Source organism: Neodiprion lecontei, chromosome 4, assembly GCF_021901455.1.
Source record: "Neodiprion lecontei isolate iyNeoLeco1 chromosome 4, iyNeoLeco1.1, whole genome shotgun sequence".
Taxonomy (NCBI): Eukaryota; Metazoa; Arthropoda; class Insecta; order Hymenoptera; family Diprionidae; genus Neodiprion; species Neodiprion lecontei.
Window position 1 is genome coordinate 38,147,650 of NC_060263.1, and position 25,204 is coordinate 38,172,853.

The 25,204-nt window shown below is 35.5% G+C and overlaps 4 protein-coding genes across 8 annotated transcripts; 2 read left to right on the top strand and 2 right to left on the bottom strand.

The window, feature by feature from the left end:
* The first annotated feature begins 26 nt into the window (after positions 1 to 26).
* LOC107225649 (nuclear pore complex protein Nup160 homolog) lies at positions 27 to 7,213 on the top strand. Its single transcript, XM_015666186.2, has 14 exons — positions 27 to 246; positions 562 to 875; positions 969 to 1,062; positions 1,135 to 1,667; positions 1,813 to 2,616; positions 2,755 to 3,185; positions 3,343 to 3,564; positions 3,685 to 4,367; positions 4,454 to 4,798; positions 4,900 to 5,082; positions 5,194 to 5,360; positions 5,488 to 5,721; positions 5,884 to 5,987; positions 6,914 to 7,213. The coding sequence occupies exons 1-13, from the start codon at positions 165 to 167 to the stop codon at positions 5,983 to 5,985; spliced, it is 4,194 nt and encodes a 1,397-aa protein (XP_015521672.1). The 5' UTR covers positions 27 to 164; the 3' UTR covers positions 5,986 to 5,987; positions 6,914 to 7,213.
* On the bottom strand, positions 5,974 to 8,355 carry LOC107225650. Of its 4 annotated transcripts, none has more exons than XM_046738107.1 (4): positions 7,476 to 7,501; positions 6,845 to 6,952; positions 6,452 to 6,540; positions 5,974 to 6,231 (listed from the first exon to the last, which is right to left on the bottom strand). In XM_046738107.1, exons 1-4 carry the CDS (start codon positions 7,486 to 7,488, stop codon positions 6,118 to 6,120), a joined length of 324 nt encoding a protein of 107 aa, XP_046594063.1. In that variant the 5' UTR covers positions 7,489 to 7,501; the 3' UTR covers positions 5,974 to 6,117. The 4 variants fall into 4 exon arrangements, with proteins under 4 accessions (XP_046594063.1, XP_046594061.1, XP_046594062.1 ...); XM_046738106.1 differs by lacking the exon at positions 7,476 to 7,501 and adding an exon at positions 7,830 to 8,355 and having other exon boundaries at positions 5,975 to 6,231; XM_046738105.1 differs by lacking the exon at positions 7,476 to 7,501 and having other exon boundaries at positions 6,845 to 7,046.
* A 326-nt stretch (positions 8,356 to 8,681) lies between these two features.
* Positions 8,682 to 19,271, top strand: LOC107225648 (calcineurin-binding protein cabin-1). 2 transcript variants are annotated; one of them, XM_046738095.1, is made up of 19 exons: positions 8,682 to 9,011; positions 9,106 to 10,748; positions 10,954 to 11,118; positions 11,232 to 11,423; positions 11,614 to 11,757; positions 11,829 to 12,009; positions 12,133 to 12,257; positions 12,554 to 12,746; positions 12,898 to 13,051; positions 13,142 to 13,289; positions 13,363 to 14,133; positions 14,261 to 14,627; positions 14,743 to 15,639; positions 15,880 to 16,147; positions 16,276 to 16,523; positions 16,587 to 16,750; positions 16,866 to 17,130; positions 17,207 to 17,344; positions 17,457 to 19,271. In XM_046738095.1, exons 1-19 carry the CDS (start codon positions 8,928 to 8,930, stop codon positions 19,221 to 19,223), a joined length of 7,914 nt encoding a protein of 2,637 aa, XP_046594051.1. In that variant the 5' UTR covers positions 8,682 to 8,927; the 3' UTR covers positions 19,224 to 19,271. The 2 variants fall into 2 exon arrangements, with proteins under 2 accessions (XP_046594051.1, XP_015521670.2); XM_015666184.2 differs by having other exon boundaries at positions 8,683 to 9,011; positions 16,273 to 16,523.
* On the bottom strand, positions 19,220 to 24,569 carry LOC107225633 (regucalcin). Its single transcript, XM_015666163.2, has 6 exons — positions 23,071 to 24,569; positions 21,541 to 21,734; positions 21,232 to 21,441; positions 20,826 to 21,041; positions 20,658 to 20,770; positions 19,220 to 20,516 (listed from the first exon to the last, which is right to left on the bottom strand). Exons 1-6 carry the CDS (start codon positions 23,145 to 23,147, stop codon positions 20,271 to 20,273), a joined length of 1,056 nt encoding a protein of 351 aa, XP_015521649.2. The 5' UTR covers positions 23,148 to 24,569; the 3' UTR covers positions 19,220 to 20,270.
* Positions 24,570 to 25,204: the final 635 nt, after the last annotated feature.

Genomic DNA, 25,204 nt, shown 5'->3' on the forward strand with positions numbered 1-25,204 from the left:
CGAAACTCCCCTCGAGCTGCGCGCCAATTGATCTGAAAACCCGCGCGCGGAAATTTTAGCAACTAAAAGCGTCTTTTTTGGGCATGAAGATTGGGCTAAAGGTTTTTCAAATATTATTCCTTAATATGGTTAATATCTGAAAGAAACTTATAGCAACCGACAACATGGAGTTCCCTCTTGGTTACAGGGAAGTTATACCCGATCAAACATTACCGGAGAAGTGGAAAGAAATCGTGATAAATGCTGGTGAGATAACCTAACCTCTATCACACAAACTTCCGATGAAGAATTATTTTTCGCATTCCTTGTATGAACCGATTAATAATTACGCTCGATAAGACATGTATGACATTCAAACACTCCGTTTATCTCCTATTTATACGGACACGTATTTTTCCTTTTATGTTTTACGTCCCAACAAATGTTATACCTCATTACTATTGTTGATACTCTGATGATGAGCATTATTGCATTCAATAAAAATTCGTACAGTATAACTGTCACAACCCTTAATTTTTTTTTCTGGTTCAATACTATTCAGTAACTCTTCGCTTATTACAGGCGGTAGTCAAAGTACTTTACAAGATATAAAAGTCCCTGAGAGAGCGGGCGGATACTCTTACAAAGACAGCACTAAGCATTTTACAAGAAATCGTTTCATCTACTGGCGCATATCCCACGACGTTCTTGAACTTGTCGAGCACAGTCTAGATGTGAATCTTGCCAACTGTAAAGTAAGATACAAATTTACGGACCGGCCACTCTTGGATGGAATTTCTATACATGAGACAGTTAACTCTGTTGTGATATTAGTGGTCACTGTATCCAGTGTTCACAAACTCACTTTTCCGCATCCAGATAAAATACATCGACAGGTAGGACCAATATTTTGTCACACACTTAATTTTAATCTTCTTTTTCTGATACCTTAAAATCTTCAGTTTTTTTCATTTTCATATCCTTTGCAGGAACATGTATTGGGCTCTCACTCGGACCTTAGTGTTCCATCAATCCTTAACGATGCATCGAAAAATATTGTTAATGCCAATACAGGGACAACGAGTAAGCTGACATTTGTACTTACCAATATTATAATGTTTGAAAATATTCATTTGAAATGTTTCTCTATTCTAGACACATCAGTGCCACATGCAGCAGCCTCATGGCTGACTTTACCTCAAGAAGAAGCATTGTTTGCGCTCGCATACAGCACTGGAAACATTTTATTAATCCGTCTTGATACAATGACTGGGCTTACTCATACAACTGAATTGAAACAAGATTCAATTGTTCCCCGATTTCTGTCCGGCATCGCGACTGCTTTTAGAGGCCGTAATTCTGAAGGACACGTCCCAATGTCGCTTGTCCTACATTCGTATGGTCACGAAATGTACCTTTTCGCTCTATGTCGGGAAGGAAATGTCAGGATGTGGGCCTGCAGTAAAGCCCAGTGTGTGGCAGTTGCAGATATTGCCATGGACAGCAGAGTTCCTTTGCAGGGAGTGCAAGGACACATTTTGAAAAAAACAGTTGGAGTCAATGACAACGAACTTTATTTGGGAACATTTTTAAAATTTGGAACTGGATGCGAGTTTAGCATCCTTAAACCACTGCAGGATGCTGGACTCTTCAAATTTGTCAGGATTTGTACTTTATTTGCGCCAGATGTAAGTATACAATCGTTGTTGCAAATTTCAAACTTTTTCAAGATGAAGAATTTCACGCGCCACTTGAACATCTATTGGTGAATTAGTTAGTTTTTCCAATTCATTATTGCCATTTAAACATAACACCCTAATCGTTATTGTGTAGCAACATTTGGTCGATTTTTCCTTCACACCAACTCGACTGTGGGCAGTGTGGCGAACGACAGACATGGACACAGTAGCCGTGACACATGCAAGGCTACCATTGAATGGTGCACAAGTAAACTCTGAATGGGAAACTGCAGTGCTAGTGCAACCACCAGACAGAGATTACATCGTGAGTGATCCTGGAACAGATCCAAGGCAGGCATACATTGGCTATATTTTTCATCCTGGTCAATTTCCGTTAGCGGACATAACTCGTGCCTTGAGCATTTATCGACGCTCTAACATTATAACAGACACGTCGCTGTCTCCTGCAGTTCTGAAGGAACGTGTGTGTATGGCAGTAGAAGCTCAAATTCAAGCAGAAGTAATGGATTACGAGCTTTCAGATGATGACTATTTAGAGATAGCCAATCGCTGCTGGTCCAAATTCTATTCCTGTGTAATTCAATACTACGCCAATGGTACAAAACCTGTTGGGTTGTTGTTATTACCAAATGTATATGGGGCAGTTTTGCTGAAAAAGTCAGCGTTTTCCCTGTTACGGCCAATGGAGGCGCTTGAACATTTAATGTTATGCAATGACAAATCATATGTGCAAAGATTCAGTACTACACCAGTCTTGTCCCAAGATGAAGATACTTGTCAAAATTTAATCACATTGATGTCCGCATTAGTTTTGCTCGACAATCAATTGACTGAGGATTTGAAAAGTGGAATTGAACGCGAACTATATCATTTACGCAGTCCAGACATTATTATTGAAGATTTGTTATGCAAACAAGTACTAGAGACTGAAGACCCTGTGAGTAGTTCTATTTAAGCTTTTGTAACACTACCTAAAGCCCATTTTATTTATTATCTTTACCAAGTGAAGAGAATTGAGACTTACTCTGCGAAGTTCTTAAGTATAACGTCACCTAAGCCATTTGTTTAATTCCAGTTATCCGATTACGATTTTCAATCGGAATTAAATCGTAAAATAGAGAACACCAATGACATCTCACAAGCGATGGCTATGCTGGTAGAAGCACTGACTTATGATCTTGGTCAACCAAGTAAATTGCAGCTCGATGAGGTGCAGGAAGCCTCTCGAATCCTGCTGAATGTCAGTCACTTGTTCAGCAGCCAGTTAGGAATGTCAGCCATAACTGAAAGCGTATCGCAAATTACTCAGCTCAGATTTTCAATCTGTAGAAATCTGCTGATCCTACAACAATTAGTTTTGAAGCGGCCTGAAGCATTTGATCCAAGGTCCTTACACTCCATAAATTCTTCACTGGCACCTAGAACGGTTGTTCTAACACAAGCGTATTATGCAGTTATGTGGATTTGTGAATCAACCGCCAGTTCGTCACCAACTCAAACTTTACTGTAAGTGCAAATTTTTATGTAACTAGAGATTCTAGCAGAATCTAGTCTTTTCGTTTGCTTCAAAGTCAATTTCTTCTATGCTACATCATCCAATCCATTCGTACCTAGCATTTATGAAACCATGTGTGAAATTAATATATTTCAATTTGAATTTCAGAGACACCAGTATTCAGCATCTAAGCCTTTTAAAGCTTTCAGATTCCGGAGTAAATATTGTTCAGAGACAACAGAGATCATTGTCTCTTTTAGAATTGTTTATGCATAGCGGAGGTGCAAAACATGCCCACACTTTGATGGCTCATACGATAACTGATACGTGTGGCCTTGTACCATGGCATGAAAGTATGCTAACACATGTTACTCTGATGGCTCAGTTCGTGTATCCTTTCAACAAAGAGTTTTCTGAGAAAATAACTTCTAATCACACTATGAAACATATGATACATTAATGAAATCCAATGAATCACGTTAGTTCTTTTTCCTTGACTTTTCAAAACAGTTGGCCAATATCAGGAAATTTTATTTTTCCCGAATGGCTTTTATCAAGCTGTCAGCATTTGCTTGTTCAAGAGTACGTTAGAATGTTAAGTACTTGGTGCGAATGGAACAGTGCCTCTCGCAAATTTATCATGGCAGTGTCTTTGCTTGAAATGGGTGAAACACACAAGGCCTGTGATCAATTCCTTGGAGCGTGCAACGGAATTTTGACAGACACATTTTTGGCCAGCACCTTACTAGATGCCTGTATAGTGTCTGAAAGTAGCATGCGAGTTAATTACTTCTTGAAGGTGATCCAGCTGTTTGAACATCATAATGCCGCAGATTGTATAATAGAGCTGGCAGAAACTGCAATCACAATAGCTGAAGATGACAACCCAAATTTGCCCACGCTCCATTCAATCGTATTTAGACAACATCTGAATCTCGAACATCATACAGAAGCATATCATTGGCTTAATTCTAACCCAGATCCTTCCCGAAAAGTTGACTGCTTGAGGCAACTAGTAGCAACATTATTTGAGAGGAACAAATTACTGGAATTAGTTACATTTCCTTATGTCGAGATGTACGAAGATCTGGAAAGAATTATTGAAGGCAGGGCACGGAGTATGGATCTTATGGAAAATAATTACTATAATTTTCTCTATAGCTTCCATATAAATAAGGGAAACATGCGAAAAGGTACGATTCATTAGTATCAAGTGAAAATACATTCTTGCTCCCATTTGTGCATCATTTCATTTCGTAATGTATACATATTTTTTCAGCTGCTTCAGTGATGTACGAACAAGGCATGCGACTAGGACAGGAATCCCATTCTCCTGCAATTATACTAAAACAGTCTCGATGTTTGTTGGCTTGTATCAATGCACTGCATCTTGTAAAGGAAAGATATAGATGGATTGTGCGCCCTGTGGCTGATCAAAGGCAATCGGGGGAAACTGATCCCGTAAAAAAACGGAGTATAGATGGCAGGGAAGTTTTGCATTATAAAGTGAAGAAACAAGTAGAAGTGTTAGAATTGAAAGAGATCAAAGATGAGTATTACATCGTTACAGCAAGATTAAAATTAGCCAAATTAAGTCCGGAGTTACAAACAATCGCACGTGCTGGTGAGTTTTCTTAAAAATATGTACATCGACTTTCTTTGGATATACTCAATGAATAGTCCACGGTTGAATATTTGATTAATTGTTCTTATACAATTTCATAGGGCCGTCCGAACTTGTCGCAATTTTATCCAATGTTGGTTTGTACACGACTGCTTTACACTTGTGTGACCAATTTAGTTTATCGAAAACTTCTGTACTTGAAAATCTGGCCTCACAATGCGTAACTCTGAGCTATCAAGAAGACATTGACGCTTGGGATTGGCTAATACATAACGAAATTTTTGGTAAGTTAAAATTTATTTGTTTGCTAATTTCACAATGTCTTTTTGTGTATGGAATTATACATTGAGTGTATAAGGTCGACAAATTTCAAGGAATGCATATATTTCTTACAGATAAAGGCGTATCAGATTCGAATGTCACAAATATTGCTTGGAGATTATTGGAGCATCTCACATTGAAACACGAACGGGATAATAGCAGTGAATTGCACAAAGCTGTTACGAAAAATCTACTGCATCACGGTGCCTTTCTTCCACAGTGGCTAATGTCTTCTTACAAAGTAATTTCTCTTCCGAAGTGTTTTTACTCATTGACTATTATTCTTTTCGCAGTGATAAACTGCAGAAAAAATGGACCTAACTATATTAATAGCGAATTAAGTTCATATCCTATATTTTTATTTTCAGGAACGCAATGCGGCAGAAATTCTGAGACTTATTTTAAATTCCGGTCGACTTTTAGAAGCGAATGCAATAGCTCTTGAATACATTGGTGCTGTGTTGGGTAGAGGGAAAGAGTATTTTGGTTTGACAACACCACTGGTAGCTACGTCACCTGCTGTGTGGCTTCCATTGAACACATTAGAATTGCTTCTACTAGAACTTGAACATGCTAGCAAAACAGATCCCATGTATATAGAGGTAGAAACCAATTTTGTTGGAAAATATTTACAAAAATAGTTTTTTCTACCTTCAGCGGTTTTCCGATCTTCTCCTATTATCTTAGAGTTACTTGATCACAGCTGTTGGTAGAGCTGAAGTATACTATTGTTATTGATAGTAAGCTTTTACTTTTCATTTCAGAGCTACGAAGAATTGAAAGAAACCTTAGACTACTACATCGAAACAGTTATCAGAGTTTCAGAAGATATGATACAAATGAAAATAAACAGTCGAGTTGTTTAACAGTAAGTATATTTTCGGAACATTGTAGGATAACAATGATGATCAGTAAATCAGTACCACATTTTACCAGTGAAAAAGAAAAAATCGCAACCTCTGGAAAATGTGGGTGAACACGTTTTCTTTTCTACATTTTTAAGAGTAAAGTGGTGTGTTATTGAAGGACGTGATAATTACGAATATAACAGTCATGGCAAGTAGTGATGTAGCAACTCCAGCTATTACGTATGGACATCTTTTAAATAATACCTACAAAGAATAACCAACGGGTTAAATTACATTAATCACCTATGAATCGATTCTAGTAAACATGGTTACCTAAGGTTTCTAACACATTTTCTGATTACAAGAATTTAACTTCCTAAAATATTTCCAATAATTCGTTTTCTTTTAACAAACATTGCAAATTGTTTTCACTAACTTCAAGGCTAAAATCAGTATGAAACGTTTGAAGATTGAATAATCTTACCATTAGCAGAACCACGATAGCAAGGACAAAAATCGAGCCAAACGGTAGAAGAAACGATGCTGCCCAGTAATGATGTTTCAATTCAGCATCTGTCAATTGATTAAAAAAAAGCATTAGGTTGTAGATAGAATTCACATCAGGAACAATTGGAAAGAAAACAAGTTGGCGTTGGTTTCAATACTATGCAATTTTGTAACATACCAAAATTAGGATTTGGCTCCACCATACTAACAATGAAATTCAGAATTATGGGTTATAGGTTAGGCTGATTAAATGTTAATTACAGTCAATGGTCAGGACTGATAAATTTTGTGGTTTATTTCCATTACTTTCTACTTGAGTATCTACTGTAAAGTTTAAAGTTGAAAGTAAACGAACCACAGTAATACTAGCCATTGTTGTGTCCACTGTATCCTGGCTCACTAACTCTTCTTGTAACACTGGTGTTTATTTTGATTACAGAGAAATGAGAGGTATAATACCTCAGCGTCTGCTGCTCACCTTTCAACCAGTCAATGAAATAGATTTCAAAGTGATTGCTTTGCAACGATATCGTTGTTCTAGAGATTTGTTCATATTGTTGAACAGTACACATTCTACCAGTTTACTAATGAAGTATAAAAAGTCAGATAGTATCGTATTTATGGATTAAATGTTGATAGCATTAAACGGTATTTAATTTGAAATTTGTACAAATTTTGTAATAGCCGTTTTATAATCATTTCTCATTGATATGATACAATAAAAACATCATTTTGTAAACGGTTTTGGTATACATTTATAAAATGTCTGTGCCACAGCCAAAGAGGAATTTTATATATTTTACGAGTATATTTAGAATATGTAAATCAATCAGTCGTTTTAAATGAAGTGATCATACATTACAATAAGTGATAATTCTAAATTAATGATTGATGCTTAAACACAATTCGGCAATGTATATTTTTACAATAATTATTGGTAATTATTCCAAATTGATAATAACTGATAAAAAATCTTTAAAAACAGTTCTGGCTCGATCTACCTCTGTTTTTCATGCAAACTTTCAATATAGCGTATTGTTTCTTCGATCTTTTGTCATAACTGAGTTCGGATGGCTACATTCTAATTAATCATTTTGTACCATTGTAAAAATTATACCTCCGTACCAAGCTTTTCATATGTGTTAATAATTCATTATATCAAATATACATGGTTTATAATGCATCATTTAATTCACTCGGACATTATGGTGACATAAGTATGTACTAATAATTATCTCTACTGTAGTTACATCTAAAATCGTAGTTCAAGAATTGATAGACTGGAGTTACTGGTGACGATGACGCGTTTTTGCGTTTAATTTATGAGAGTTTAACTGTATTGAATTTCATCTTACCCCATGATATGTACATTTCCTCAGCTCGAAACACTCTTTATTGGAGTATTTGTTTATTCTACAACGAGTCATATGGCCAGTGTGTGACATAAAAAAGTTTTCTTTCTCTTTTTGTTTAATTGTACAGTTAGTTATAGTAGAACTCATGAACGACGTTATACCAGGCAGTAGTATTTCATGTCTCAGCTTAAAATGACATCAAACATTATATTTTATCCTGTTTTCCATTCAAACAAGATAAGTGGTGTCAAAGGTGCTATTGTCTTTATTTCAATTGTAAAATCTATTCCAGTTGGCAGATAATTTTATCAACCAATTATCTAAGTACAAAATGAGGTGATTTTACATATTTATTCTTACTGATGTGATTATGAACTAACACAGGTATGTATTACTTGTTTTCTGCCCATAATTGATAACGTTATTTACACTCAATCGTGTTTAATGACGATAACAAAATACTTGGAGACGATATATTCCATTGAAATCGCATTAGTGGGAGCCATACATTTTTCAAAATATGTTTCTGCCTCAGCATATATTTCAACGTTTCGAAGTTATTTTTATTTCACTGCTAAATATTTATTATAAGACGATAAAAAAATTACGTCTCAGTAAGATTTATTTACTTATGACATTCATGAGCAACCTATTAGCTTCATTTTACTGTTCCACATGTATGTACAGGGTGTCCGTTAATGAAACTACAATATCAAGAATAAAGTTCAGGAAAAATAAGACCCTGAATTGAATCATGAAAAGTCTTTCCCATGTGAAATAATCTTCTGGCTTCAAATCAATAAATCTTAGATTAATGAAATGTTATCAATTACCTATAAACGACTATTCATGAATTTTTTAAAGTTATTTCAATCTCATCCCTTATTACAACGGGACATCGCTGGTTATAGATGACTGCAGTCTGACTGCAGTTTATCTGCGAATTATCTCGACGCAGGCCAATCAGAATGCACTTGTAATATGAAAGGTTGACTCGAGTTTTGGACTTTTTGGCACCCGGTGATTTGTTTATGAAGGCACGAAAACCGTACAATTCTACATAAAAACAGTGATGGTTATTTGGTTAAAAATAAAAAAATGATTAAAATATCCGCATTGAACGAAGATTCAAGCGAGGAGAGCGAAGACGAGGATGTACCGACGATAACTAAGGAAGCTCAGGTAAACTGTAGCATATAATTTCGTTTATATCTGATTTTAACCTCTAAAACGTAACCTAACCTAACCTAACCTATCAAAATAATAAAAATGACAGGAACAAATCGCGCTCACGGAGTACAACAAAGCCTTGGACCTACTTCGACAGAATAGGAACGAAGACGCCTTGACGCTCCTGAAAGATCTTCTTGACACTGAACTATTAGATCAAGTTGAGAAGCCTGAGATTCCCGATGGCAGACCACGGCCAATGCTGTCCCTCAAATATTCTTGTTTTAAAAACATCGGCGCGATACAGGCACAAATGGGAAATTATCAAGACGCGATAGACAATTACTGGGAAGCTACGAATCTCGACGATACAGATGTGATGCTTTGGTACAAACTGGGAACTCTGGCTACGAAGACTTACAACCTTGAATTAGCCTGTTCATCTTTTAAATATGGTTTAAAATGCAATCCTAATCATTGGCCAAGTCTAGATAGCATAATAACTGTCTTGTATGCAGTTCCTGATTATATGAGTTGCCTTTTATATATTTCAATGGCTTTGGAGAGGGATTCCAGTTACATTAAAGGACTAGCCTTCAGAGATAAAATTTTCAAAGATATTCCTAGCTTTGAAGAATGCTACAAGGTTTACAATAGCGATTGGGAATTGGACCCGTCAATAGACACAGAATATGATCGCGTTGTTGGAGATAAATTATTGGCAGAGGCTAGAGACCTGGCTGAAAAATGGTCTGAAGCTTGTAGACCAGAATTTTGCCTTAAGCCACTTCCAGATTTGGTCTTAAACAAACCCATCGCTGAGTTGACGTGGCTCAATTTAGGAGAAAGCTTAATCAGCATGCATTCACACATTACAGACAATAATTATAACTTTGTCAGCCACATTAAGCTCCATATACACCAGGCAGACACAAGAGGAAAAGATGATGGAAATGCCACAGGTGCAAACTGCATCGATGTGGAACCTGGAGGGATTGAGAAACAACAAAACACTGAAAGCGTCATAAATTTTGTTAGGATCGAAGAAACGCATAATCAAATTTTTGAAGATAAAAGCATTATGCTTGTCGACGAAGATGGAGATGAAGTTCAAGCGTTAGATAGTGAAAATGATATCCAAAACGACACTGATCATTTTGACAGAAAAAATGATACGCCGACTTCTGACCTTAAAGATAACATTGATACTGATATGGAAGTCGATATGGAAGATGAAAGGAAATCATCTTCTAGTGATATTCAAATAATAGAAGATGAAGATCCTTTAAAGATGTTGGATCCAGAAGACCTGCAACTGGAAGAACCAATTGTTAATAAAAAGTCGAATCAGATTACCTCAGAGACTGAGACTGATTTAGAAAAATTATCATCTAGTAAATGCAGGGAGCAAGTTGTCAGTTCGGAAGACAAGTCGAGCGAAAAAGAACCGCTCAACGAAAAGTTAGATGAGAAACTAAGTCATAAGTCAGATGGTGCAGCCACAGACAAATCTTTGGACAAACCTTCGAAAACTGAAGATAAATCCAGCGAAAAAACAGACGACAAAGAAGAAGGTAGGAAAGTAAAGAAGCGACGTAGAAGTTCACTTTGTTTTTTGGAACAATGGGCTTGGAGCAGTGGAAGTATGAGGCGGTCGGCACGAGTTCGAAGTTCAAATCGACGCGAGGCGGAACGAGATGATGTTCAGTTAGAAGAATCGCTCAAAAGAATATTCCCCAGTACTTTATTGTACGTATTTTTATTTATTTTATTCAAGATTCTAACCGGTTCAAAGTAAAGGAGTAGTAGCGAATTGATAAACATGTTGCAGCTTATATTTAACCTAGTTCTTGAAATATTGACCTTAGCGCAGCATGTTGATATTTAAAAAAAAAAGAAAGACAAACAAAACTTCGATCACTTAAGAGATTAACATATAACTTTGAATATGCAGACCAGACACTGTGCGCCTCAGAAAAGAAAATCCACTGAAATCTATGGAGGATTCAATGGATACAATGGATTTGTACAGACTATTTGCATGTCGTGAAAATGGAAGCAACACTACGGAAGGTTCCAAGAGTTCAGAGAGCTCAAAACCTGGCAGTCCTATATCTAAGTAAATATTATTTTATTAAAGTTAATCAATAATATGGAAAACATGAGCTTATGATCCACAAAGATAAAGTTCTAAACTGAAATCGGACAGTGAGCAACCAATTTTCTTTTTAGTGAGAATCAAGAGCTGTACTTTGGCACGGACAAGGAAAAAGCTGATGTGGCAGCATTCATCGCTGAACATACCGAAAAAAGTAATCTAATGATTATTATGGCCAAGTTTACTGAATTTTTGTGCACAAAATGGAATCATGTCTGGCCCAAAGGATTGCCTGAAGTATATTTGGAAACATATGTATTTACCAGGTAAGAGCACTATTAAAAAGCACATTAAAAAGTTTGCATGTATTCGGAGTATGTCAGAGTTGTCTTAAAAAAAATTTTAAAAATGATATAGTTCAATTATAGAAAAAAATGTCAGATAGTAAATAGACATGTTACTTAAAATTTTTTAAATGATTTCAAATTGCCTCTCCTATTTGTTTTACATTGATAGGCAGCACATTCCGCATCCTTCACCCTTCAATGACGACGCGGACGATAATATTTTAAAACTTGATGCCGAGATGACACTTTTGTATGGAGAATTGCATACAGATAGATGGCTGAATAATAAACCAGGCATTTTGCCTAGTTCAACGTAAGTTTTTGTATCTATTTCGATAGTAACTTTATGAGGTACAAAAACTTATCAGTCAACTTATGTTGCAGTGTTGATAAAATGGGCACTGGACTGCCATCCGAGGAGTTGGGTCAAATAATATTCACGAGTGTTCGAGATGATTTGTTCAATGAGCAGTACGTGTTATTCTTCTTCAGAGTCCTCTGGTTAAAAGCTAACTTATTTTTGTGCCAAGGGGACACTGATATCGTGATTGAAAGCTTAGAATCGGTAAGATGCTGAATTTGTTAGTAGAGAGATTTGTTACACCATGGGGTGATATTTAAGCACACAATTAATAGACAAACTCGACCAAATTTTATATAATATTCTATCCGTTTATTGTAATTTCAGCTATTATGTCATCTAAAGGAATTACAAGGCAAAGGTGACAATATGTTTCTGAAACTTCCGAACTGCAAACATAATTCGTATATAAGCGTTAAATCTGTTGAAAAAATGCTGATTTCAGTACAAAGGTAATTGTTGTGCCCAAAATATTATAATTCAAGTATTGTTAATTTTCAGTTCGTCTATAAAACTATATAAGTTGTTACAATATTATTAAGCAAATACGGCGAGTAAAGAATAATTATTATTTTGTTGATGATTTATTATCAAGTAACGTTATGTTTTTCGTTATTAATTTATGCGTTTGTTATAAATTTATTGACATCCTGCAATATACGACTTTTCTTTTGACTTTGAACTGAACTTTTTTTTTCTCAACGCATTAATAGCTGATAATATCCCAACCAACTTATTTGTTTCATAGAGGCAAAAAACTTCGAGAGATTCAATACTTGCATGAAGAGAAAAAGTATTTCGAGTTAGCTAGCATTTTGCAAGATACATTCAAATTTGCGAAACAACAGAACAAGCTAATGGTAAATAATGATGAAGTTATTGATCGAGCTGAGCAACTTTCGATGCTACTTAATAGCTTGTGGCAGCTTGGACAATATGAGGTATGAAAATAACATGATGATTGTTTATTTAACAAACTTCTGAGTTCTGAACAAGTTGTATTTGAAACCTCTTGGACAGTTCTGAATAATATTTTAATTTATTATTATTTTGTTGGCTAAGATTTGTCAGCTAAGCTGTTTATGTTTGCAGGATTGTTACATCTGGTCAGAGGCATGTCTGAATGAAGCATGGCGCAATTATTTAAATGCCACCGATGAAATAGAACAAAAAAAGTGGACAACGGCTGTATTAAATTGTCTCACAAGACTCGAGGCTTGTGTTTCAGAAGTCAGTACTTTTGTAGGTAAGTCTAAGTTGAAAGTTTGAATTCATGATTTGAAATCTAAGCCCTAAAAATTTTATTTTAATATATTGTTTTCATTGATTTTCACAGTACGATATCTACCTGCCTCGCGTCTTACGAGATTGGTACAAAATTTGGTTCATATAGTTTGCTACCAATTAGATGTACCGGAAAATGCTATTGAAATGCCTTTGGAAACAGTGTTGCCCTGGATTCTGTTGCATCATATTCTGCAACAGTAAGTAAAAAATTGTAGTAGATTTTTTTTGTTTACTTTTAATTGACTTGATTGCTTTCTTACATAAAACTAGTGAGGAAGACAAAGAACGGGCTAAGCCAATAGTACAGCAAAAAAATAAATCGCATGATTTTAACAACTCCGACTCTGATGACGAAGAAGAAGACATTCCTGCTTCGTTGATGCTCTTATTCACGGCTCATGAATTTCTTGGACGACGTTCTTGGTGTTGCATCAACGAAGCAAAGCTATTGCTATTCGTTATGAATGTCACAATACCACGGTTAAAAACGCCTCAACTAAATCATATTAGAGATAAACTTTGGAAATATGTTGAGCAAGTTCTCTACTGCTTGTATGCCTATCCGAGTAAAACCAATAAATCTAAAGCAAAATATTTGGAGGAGCACGGAGTGCCGCAAATGAAATTGACCTGGGAAGCAGCTCAACAGTTATACGATTTCTATAAACTTGATGTATTACCTGCTATAGATGATTACAAGGTACTGTCAATTTCGTCAGAAATGGAGAGCCTTTTCAAAAAAATAACACGCTTAGTTCCACCGGAGAGCGATCCAGCCTTAATAGCCGATGACATGTTGGCATATATAAGGAGAGACAGAGAAAAAATGCCTACTGTCTCAAAACCTTTACCATATCAGATATCCTCGATCTATTATTTGCTGGGAGACTACTATTTCAAGTCGAGCGATTGGTCGCATGGTATTCGATACTATTTATTGGACTTATGCCTACATCCTCTAAGATTTAATTCATGGGCTGGTCTCGCCATGGCTACTGGTACGCAGCTACAAATCAGATTAAATAGCTGCCAAACTCTTAAGTGAGTATACTTTTAAAGAAATTATCTTCATATGTTACAAAAATTTTTAATATACCGTGTTGGACTCAGAAACTCTGAAGAGTACAATATTTTCGACGTAACTGATGATTTTCGCATGTGTTATTAGGAATGAAAATAGCTTTTTGGACAAAGCTAAAATTGCTCAATATAGTTATCAGCGAGCTAGTGAATTAACTCCTGGACACTCGGTTACCTGGATCGAATATGGAAATTTTGTGTACATGGTTCACTCCTTCTGTTCTCGAGTTCTTAAACAAGAAGCTCACAAGTTGAGTATGGAGAAGTTTGAGATATTGGAAACGAGGAAAGATACGATGCTTGAACTTGCTGCTCATTGTTTCTTATCAGCAAATAGGCTGTTGAATGAAACTGCGGGATTACAGGACGACAGATGGTTGACCTACTATATCCTTGGAAAGATTGCCGAGAAGAAAAATGAAGATCCTCCTGTATTTTTAGAAAATTATCATAAGGTTGGTAAAAATACATAAATTGATTGATACAGTATTGGTTACAGTGAACGTGATTCTAGTCGTTTTATCTTTTATTTTGATTATCTATTTTAATATCAGGGTATCGTTGTTTTAGGCCAGTTTATTTCTGTACGAAAACAACGCAAGCTACCCTCGAAAAATCAATTACAGCAACCCTCACAACCTTTCTGTTGAAGCATTAGAAGTTTATTATAGAATACACGCGAGTATATTAAAATATCTTGAGCAGCATGAGGGAAAACCTTTGAAAAAATCTCTGGGTTTATTGTTCCAACAGTATTTAAAGAACTGTGCAAATAGTGCCTTCATGAGGTATCAGTCAAAAAGCAATCTTAAGAAAGGGGAAGAAGATGGGTCAGATTCTGATAGTAGAATTATTTCTAAGGATACAAGGAAAATTATCGAGTATCCTCGACACATCACAACATTAGAACAATGTTCGAATAGTATCGAAGAAATTGAGATTATTGATAAATCCAAAGATAGATTAGAAGCTGGTAAGCTGCACGATCAAACCAAGAAACGCTCTAGAGAGGACACAAACGATCCTACAAAGCGAGTAAAATTAAATAATATCTCGCATTTACAATTAATGCAAGACGTGGTTGCATTGATAGATGACTTGATAACAAAAGTTTGCGAAATTACTCATTCTCAAGAGACTTCAGAGGAAGACGTCGTCACATTGACATCTAGCGATGAAAATGAGGACTTGAGATCTGAGAAGCATAAATTAAATGCTGTGGAAAGAGTTGACACAGACTGTACACAGGCAAAGACTGAGGAATCCAAAGGCAATGTTGCAGACTCATCAAAGGCAATGGGAGAACAGGTTGATAACGTAGTAAAGGAAGAAAATATTCAGGATTTGATGGATGTACTAATGAAACAAGCAATGGAAATAAGCCAAGAAGAAACTCAACAATCATCTCCTGATGATGAAGATATTAGAAAATCTGAAGGAAGGTGGCTACAAAATGAAGATTCCTCAGTATGTAGTTACTTTAATCAAATAGTTCAACACACGGCATCCATATTTTTGATCTTTCTTTTCAATTAAACCGATTTCCAATTACTGTAAAGTTATTTCAAACAGTTCCTCGATGTATTAGATAATGTTAATATTGGTAGTAGCGTTACAAAAATATTTGAGGCATCTGCTGGATAATCTCAGTCACATTGTAATACAGTTTTGCGATTACCTAATTCAGCCATGTTTCCTACTTAACAGGGCAAAGAAATCAAACAGAGACAAGAAGAGAAAAAAAAGTTACCGGTTGAAGTAATCAAAGATGATGTGGCTTTGCGCCGCAGAGGATCGCAGGAAAGTACAACTACAACTCAGACGACAACTACAACTGAAACTAATAACTCAAGTTCAAGCAGCAGCGATGATTCGAGCAGCAGTGACGATAGCTCTGATAGTGATACATCCAGTCTCAGTGACAGTGACTCTGACAGTGATGCCGAAAAGAAAAAGAAAACAATCGAACAAACAGGTCAGAAATGTTTCTCATGTACCGTCCGATTAGTCTTCACACATAATATTAATTTTTTACAAGTTGTGCAAGGTGATTAATGAATAGACTAACCTCCATTCACTGATAAGCACTTTCTTTTTCAGAAGAATTTTTAACCGATGAAGAAGTTGGTACTTTAACAGCCTATTGCCTAGCAGGTCTAGAGCAATGTATACTGCGTTTCCCACAACATTACAAATCTTTTTATCGTCTCTCGCACTTCTTTTTTAATAATAAAACTAAAGATATTACAAAATGCAAAGATCTACTGTTGGGCACATATAATTGCCAATTTTATCCAGGAAAATCATTCCAAGGTCTTTTCTATGAAAGAAAAAGTTCCAATTTTTTTAATGTAAGTACATATTGCCATTAATTTTATAGAATCAAATTCTCAATCGGAAAATAATGTGTATAGGGTGTGTGGCGAATTCCTGTCGAGGAAGTTGATAGAGGTGGCAGCTTTGCTTCACACATGTCCAAGTGCATTACGCTTCTTATGCAAGTTCTGAAGGAAACTAATGACAGCGATATGCTTATGGAACTGGGATCGCAGCTTTCTAAAAAACCTGAATATGATAAGTATGAAATACTTTTCATTGTATTATCTAATTATAGTAATTGTTTTATTTTTAAGCCATTGAGACATGTTTCTAAGTTACGTAAAATTAATAAAATAACGTGTAAACATTTTCAGGAAATATTTAAGAGACTCTGAAAGAGAACAACTTTCTGATCAAGCAATGACGTTATGCTTACAATCACTACGCACAAGAGTTTCAACAATGGGTCCTCCTACTGGTGCTGAAACCACGTCCTCGTGGAAAAACAATTCTAGAATACAAGTTCTTCTTGATGTTTACAAAACATATCAATGTGTACAGAAACATTTCACGAATATGGATGTGAAGAATGTTGCCGATCTCTTGTCGGATACTTATAAATCATACATTGGAAATAGGGTGAGATTTTATTCAATTTGCAAAAAATTCACAAATTAGAAACAGCGCATTAATAAAAAAAACCTATTTTTTCTAGAATCTTGAAGGAAATGTTCTGGACACAGCAACTAAATGGTGTCAACAACAAATAGCTTTGAATAAAACTGCAGTGCCCATTAGTGCTCCGACTGTCAATGCACAAGCTGCGTCAGCTGCTATCGCTAGCCCAATTCCTGTAAGTTTAAGTCTGGTTCTATGATGTTTTTTACTAAATTTTAAACCTACTTAAAGTGTCATTGTGAATAATTATAACTTATTGTATCCATTACTACATTCCTTGATTATAGGTCACAATTACTCAGCTGCCGGTTACGACAACTTTCACGCAGTATTCTCAGAGTCGTAAGCCTTACAAAACTTCATCAAGTAGTTCCGGTCGTCCAAGAGGACGACCACCAAACATCAACAAATATCACCAAACGATGCAACAAAATGCAAACATGTTTAACCAATTCGGTGTGAAAAGCGGTTTTGGCAACTACCTTGGTCAACATGGCAGCCCTGGGCTTCTGAGTTCATATTTCATGAATCCTCTAATGGATACGAATGTTCTAACTGCTATGCTAGCTAACATGAGTAGTAACATGATTGATCCTGCTACATTGGCTACTTTGAATTATCTGAATCAAGTAGGCGGAATCGGAGGGTATCAAGAAGTTATCAGACAGTATCAGAATAGTTTATCCACTATGACTAGTATGGCTAGTGGTTTGAATGCGATTTCAAGTACTGTACCAAACATCAGTAATGTCACAACGATGAGTACCGCAAGTAGTAGTGCTAATTCTGCAGGTAGCTTGGGCCATGTAGGTCACTTAGGGAGTTTGGCAAACCTGGGAAACCTGGGCAATCTGGGCAATCTCAATAATTTGGGAAATCTTACGATGCAACAGTATCTAAGTTTGAGTAATACGACATCGTCTATATCCAGAACTACTCCCATTTATCATCAAGCCACCCCAAAAGCAACAACAACAACCACAACGACCACAATGACCAAGGAAAAGCCCAATATTTCAATAACTCCTGTTAATACTTCATCCACTCACAAATCTTCCACTAAATCCACTAAAAGCAGCTCCAGCAACGATCCATTGTCAGTTCATACTTCCAAGTCTCAAATTGTCCAGCCACCCAAAACAGCAACACAAGTGTCGCTATTAAAACCTTCGGTAATTCAGCAAGTTAAATCCTTACCACCAAAGCAAATGAGCGCTCCGCAAATTCGAGTTTCCAAAACCCTGACCGAGCCTCAACCTGCGCACAAAAGTTCATTGTCGCATTCACCGGTTTTAAAGAGTGCCAGCTCTACAAGTCCGTCCTCTCTACCCCAGGCTGCACATTCTGGAATCAACTCATCCATGGCAATGAAACCTCTGATTCAGATGAACTTGCCGTCTCAGGGTTCTGGCACGTCCTTGCAGCATAAATTATTGTCTAAGAAACAACATCAACAGGCCCACCTATCAGCAAACATAGTCTGTCCACCCAAAAAGCAGAAAACAGCAAAAAAGCTTCCAGCAATTCCTAGCAGCTACCAAAATTTGATAAACAGTATACCCAACATCTCGTCTATGTCTCAAGCGCCTTATCTTTCTGCAGAATTGAGTGGCATTTCACTTAGCCAACTGCCTCCACTATCCGGATCAAAGGGGTCGAGCTCAAAGGGAACTGGGTACAGAAAAACATCTAATAAATCAAAATCAGCAGTAACAGACGTAGCTAGTACTCTCTCCAACCCCATCTGTCAATCGCAATCCGTAGAAGCGATGTCCGTACTGTCGCAACTCCAACAACATTCCCATTTGGAAATAATTCCGCAGCACAAAAGCCAACCCAAGCCCGGTATGGATTTCCCAATAGGACTACCATCCTCACTTAGTGTTACTCAACAAAAAATCATCGCTTCCGACCCACTCAGGCCCCCCGTTACTGATAACATGTCTGTGTATGAACTCAGTAGAGGAAAACCCATGACTACATCTAGTAGTACTTTGAAAAAATCAGAAAAGTTGAAAAAAGACGGTGTTGAAATAATCACTTTGGATGATTAGAATAATATTTTTTTTATTAATTATTATCATATGAAAAATAACTGCCAACTAGTAAAGTACGGTAATAGAGTAAGCTGCATTGTGTTTTACATTATCAATCAGGTCACTTTTGGACGCTACCACAATTAGTGGAATCAGGCGGAATTGCGCCATTATATTTTCACAATTTGACTATCGAAGTAATCACGAACTCATGTTTTTATAATTTGACGCTTCATTCGAGAGAGCTAATCAACCTTAGTGTATTTTTTTTCTGTTTATATTAGTATATACGTATTATATGTTATTATGTTTCAGTAAATTTCTAAAGCTAATTATGAATTGCAAATGAATACTTATACCGTCTTGCATCGGTACATCTATGTTATTAACTAATGCTCAAAGCTTCTATGTATAGGAACTCCCACAATTAACTAATCTCATATTTCTCAAAAGAGTATAACTTCCTTCGCAAACAAAGTCACAATTATCCGCGAATGAATGTGTTTAAATGAATAATCTGATTGGAAGAATATAGATAAAATTTTTATAAAACTACATGCATATATCGTGCTCCTTAAAGAGCATATCTTGATTGTGAGAGAGCAGAAACTTTTTAAATGTGATAATAATATTCTCCTGCGTTTAAAGTGTAGGTAAAATAAAAAAATTTGTATCTTAATTATTATGAATTAAATTATATTTTATTTGATATTAAATGAAGGTAAAAAAGACGCCTTAGAGCGAATCACTTATTATTACATCCATAACATACTCATACATTATATTCCAATTACTTTATAAATTGAAAATTTCTTGAACTTTTTGTTGATCCTCATACAGCTATTACCTTTCTACCATAGAAATATGAAAATATACAAAAACAATCAGTGTTTTTGAATACAAATCTGCCTTACAGAAAATTGAAATAAATTAACAGATCCATAGGATAGATGTATGTACATACATGTATATTGTCACAGTTACCTGTTGTATAAAAAATATCACCTCTGCGGAACTTTCACGAGAGTAATATATGCTATGGTCAGTAATGTGTTAATTATTAATTTAAGAAATTGTTCCATTTCGGGTGAATGTGTTTGCTGGGTAACCCTTGACTCCCAAGCCTTTTACTGCAAAAACACAGCCAGCCCTCGGCTGAGTTGTAATTTCAGCATCTGTCATGCCGTACCGAGAAGTCGTCACATATAAGATATCCATCGAAGGACTACCAAACATTAGACTTGTCACTTTGTCAGCTGGAATTTCAATGGCTCGAAGCAATCTACCTTTGACTGGATCGATGTTAAGTATCTATACATACACAATTGAAAGTTAAATTGAAGGTGAATACAGATTATGTCTACATTAATATAGTATCCACTGTTTTGTATTGTTTATGGACTTTGTATTGTTATAGTGTACATATTTTATTTTGCTACAATATCTACTCACATGTCTTCCACCGTATACTGCTATCCACAGATTGTCGTTAGTATCGATGGTCATACCATCAGGATGACCACCGATGTTATGTTTTTCTAGATCAAACGCGATCCGTTTGTTTGCTGAAAAAGATATTTCGCTCATTATCGCATCAACCGAAATGTCTTAATTACTTACAAATGTTTCCTGTATTAGCATCGAAGTCATAAGCAGCAATTTGATGCGTTGGAGTATCAATGTAATAAAATTTGTTGTTTCCATGGTTCCATGTTAGACCGTTACTGAGGCTCACTGGTACGATGACTCTCTCAGGAACTAAATCAGACGTTATCCGATACAACGATGCTTGATGAAGCACAATATCACCAGCTGAACTTTCTAGTCCCATAGTTCCTTTTTATGAAAAGAAGAAATTGAATCCTTAAAAACTATTGATTCCAGGAAATGGTGTGAAGATTTTGGGTACGTAGTAACGAATAAGTTCTTATGGGTGTTCTTTGAAAGAGAATTAATTCTCCAAAATGAATGCGTTGATTATATATTGCATGATATATTGTTGTTTATATATTGTATGTATAGTCACCAGCCCATAGGCGTCCATGTGAGTCGCATTTTGCATCATTGAAACGAGTTCCATTGCGATCACGATCGACGGTGAACAAAAGTTCAATTTGAGGATTGGATGAATTAGTTTCAGAATCCCATGTAACAAGCACAAGATCCGTTCCAGATCCTGCTATGAATTGGTCCGGCGAAGATTCAACGGGAATTGCAAATCCGACTGGACCATTGGCTGAATAAAAAATCACAACATAAAAATGATAGAAATTAGTGGATTTATCAAGCCGGACCTTGTAGGCGGGAGAATGCATAAAAGATTAATCAAAAATACCTATATAAGCAAATGTCAATTTTCCTGTTACTGTGTTCAGGTGATAAATCCTCTGTGCATGAATATCAACAAAGATCAATGTTTGGGATTGATAATTCCAGTGAGGCCCTTCTGCATGCTGTACTGGTTCAGTGACCTGTTCCACTGTAACTACTTTTGGAATTTGAACGCATTCCTGATCCCTTGGATTTGATCTATGCGTGGAATTGTAAACGCATTTATGTTTAGTTACTGAAAGTTTGATGGTTTCCGAAATATCAGTTGCGTTGTATGCTTTATGCGTTGCAACATACTTACCACATCATGGTTCTCTGAAATTTACGGGCAAGTGAAAGTGTTTGCCTCAAAAATTTATAAAAATTCATTTTATTTCACCTACATAGCAAAATTTATCCCTGGATTGCCAGAAAATGCCAGTATGCTTATTCACGTACGGTCATACATACAATTGCATGGTTACCGTTTTTCGTACATTGCCTTATTTTTGCTGTAAGCTATATGTTCACCTTCCACACTGTTACTTTATTGCTTTAAAATATAACTGTGACGTCTGGCCACAATTTCTTTTTCTTTTTTTAAATACAAATTACGATTATGTCTCGGTTATTTTTTTACATTAATCTTAAAATAAGAAAAGCCTCAAATGTATGTATCTGCATTATTTCAGTATTATAGGCATTCAGTAATCACCCGCCTACAATAAATCATATATTGTGTGAATATTAAATATTTACACATACGTTCATCTCTTCGAACGGGATCATCTAGTTAAAGCAAAAAAAAAAAAACAAGTCAGCAAATAATAAAATTACAATTACATTTCATCTACCATGTAAATTAAACAGAAGTTTGAACAGTACCAAACAATGAAACGCAAAAGAATCACATATTTTTAGACTGCTCAACCTATGGACAAGATATACACGGGTGAAATGTATCAAGAATGTTTTCGCATGATGGTGATGACCTTCGTGCACACATTAGCATACATTTCGAACTGGTTTCGTCATCATGCTGTGACCATCATAGGCTCAATGATTTTATACAATGATCAAAGTGTCAATCTTACTCTGCAATAATCAAAGTACCCTGCGAAATTTTCGTTACCAAACTGACGAGTTCGTCAGGTATATTTCACTATTGCTTTAATATGCATTAAAAAAAAAAAAAAAAATGTACACAGTGTACTGTTTGCGTATATAAGATCATGAATATTCATGGATGCATTTAATAATTTATATAATGATGGGCTAGTATTCAGGTATTGAATTAATACGTTCGAAGCGTAATATTAGTCTAATGAAATGTCTAATTAACACTCTTCAATATTTATACACTGTGTCATAAATATTCGTGGCCCTACAAATTCCAGTTTTATGTTATTCCCGTTAAAATATAGCAGTATGATAACTGTTATTAAAATTAAATTGAATGCTTGATCAGCGCGATTATCCCCAGACAATACACAAAGATCTATTTTATCTTTAATACAAGAAAAGTAAATGTGCAGTTATAACAACTTTCACTTACAGTTCATCTGGGGAGGCAAGTGCAACGAATGGTAGAAGAATTATACCGAAGATAAACACTGTACTGTGAGATTGCATTTTTATAAGTGATTGGCTAGAGCGGCATACGCTTCCAAATCAACTAAAGCCAAGCTAGCGCGCGTTTGCCTTTTATATTCCCCAGAGCTATTTCAATTTTCACACTTAAAAATGGGCCGCATCTGGTAATTCTTTGATCAGCATTCGATTGACACAGCAACAAGACGCATTACCAACAAGCTATTAATAATAATAATTTTAATATAAAATTTTACAAGTATTGAATAGTACAACGAAGCTTGCGAACATTTTCATACCCTTTGAAAAATATTATGAACACATGATGATATTTATAAACTGTTCTCTACTGAGAATTATTTTCTGATAAATCACATAGCGTTAGGACCGAAATTCTCATGTATTTTATCATGCAATTTAAAATATACGACCTTTTATCACGCGTAAAGGTATAGGGCTTTTTCCCTTTTTATACACGCGAAAAACATGTGAATACGTTTAAAAACTTTGAAATTGAAAAATGGATCAACTAACGGTAGAAGGTCGGATGTGCCGACATGTGACCTTACGCAGTTACGTTCGATATCATTTTTTGAGAAAATATAATTCGAGAAAATGAGAAATTTAAATTTTTTCCCCGAAATCGATAAATTTTTATGATTCGAAGGTTAAAAGAAGCAAAAATGGCCGTGCGATGTATCATACATAAATGCGATAAATGAAAATATATTTTGGTGCTGAAAGGGCGTATCCACCAAACATAAGGTCTTCTACATTTATTTATTTTTTCGACTTACTTTAGTGTAGGTATGTGTTTTGAGTGGTTGTAGCGAATGCAGTAAAAAAAATTATTCGCTCATTTATCGTCGCGTACGCCTTTTTGGCGCATACGTCCTTATACGATTACGCACATGATATATTATTATAATTCTACATTTAAACTCTATCCGTTAATAACATCTTGACAAAAATTATATAATAATGCAGTGTAATGTATCACTGTTCAATTCAATTGGATATCATCGAATATATTGAGCAATAGTAATAAAAATTTTATAATCGTCAACTTCCTGATTCCTATGATTATATATTTCACTAATCGACTCACTAGAGCGAAAAGCAAATTTAAAATTGCCAAATTATATAAGAATCACTATTTATAATTCGTCATCCCGCCATCACAAATACTCAGAGATAAAACCTCGAATAAGGGGCAACGAGTGCATAAAAACAGTATTAATTTAAATATACGCACTGCTGCTTACATTTTATCAAAGGTAAATCTTTATTACTTGTCCATATTCTGTCTCATTTATGATAAATCCTTATATTTATTTTGACCTAATAATTTGTTTAGCAGATACTCTGATATTCGGGTGAAATATTATTCCTATCAATTTTTCGTATCAATATGTTACTTTTATTTAAGCAAAAAATTCATACGACGTCTCTTAAGCATATGAAAAATTAAAGGTACTGTAAGCATTTGGTAGAAAAATAATGAATTAAGCACGAAGAAAGTTCGACTTTTGAAATTTGTGAAATTGAATTTTTTTAGATCTAGAGTGTATTTCATAAAAAGATCGAATAATATGATCGGCATTGTAACTCTGAACGTAATTTTTAAATGCTCGTTTTTATAGATCACTGCTTGCGGTCTACCTGAGCAAGCGCAACCCGCAAAACATAACCGGTACTTCGGGCAGTAGTGATTTTGCGTGTATTACGTATGCAGGAAAGAGAGCGGCGTGTTCTTATGAATGCGGTTTTTCAGCAATGACAGTTAACCTCGTGAGCATGATTGCGAATACAAAAATATTTCTGGAAAGTTAATTTTATCTGTAGGAAATCCGGGCGACTGAAATTGAGATAAAAACAATTTCATAAAATAATATGCTGCAGCATTTTATAAGCCTTATAGTATATTTGCAATAAATTTGCCATTCAGAAATATAAAGGGCAGTAATAACGAGCCAGATGCGCTAAACAACCGTCATTCATTTTGATTCATTCGCCTTACGATCTAAAGAGTGGGAAGTTGAGAATGATAAAAAATAATCGATTTCGATTAAATCGATTATTTTTCCACGATCAATCGA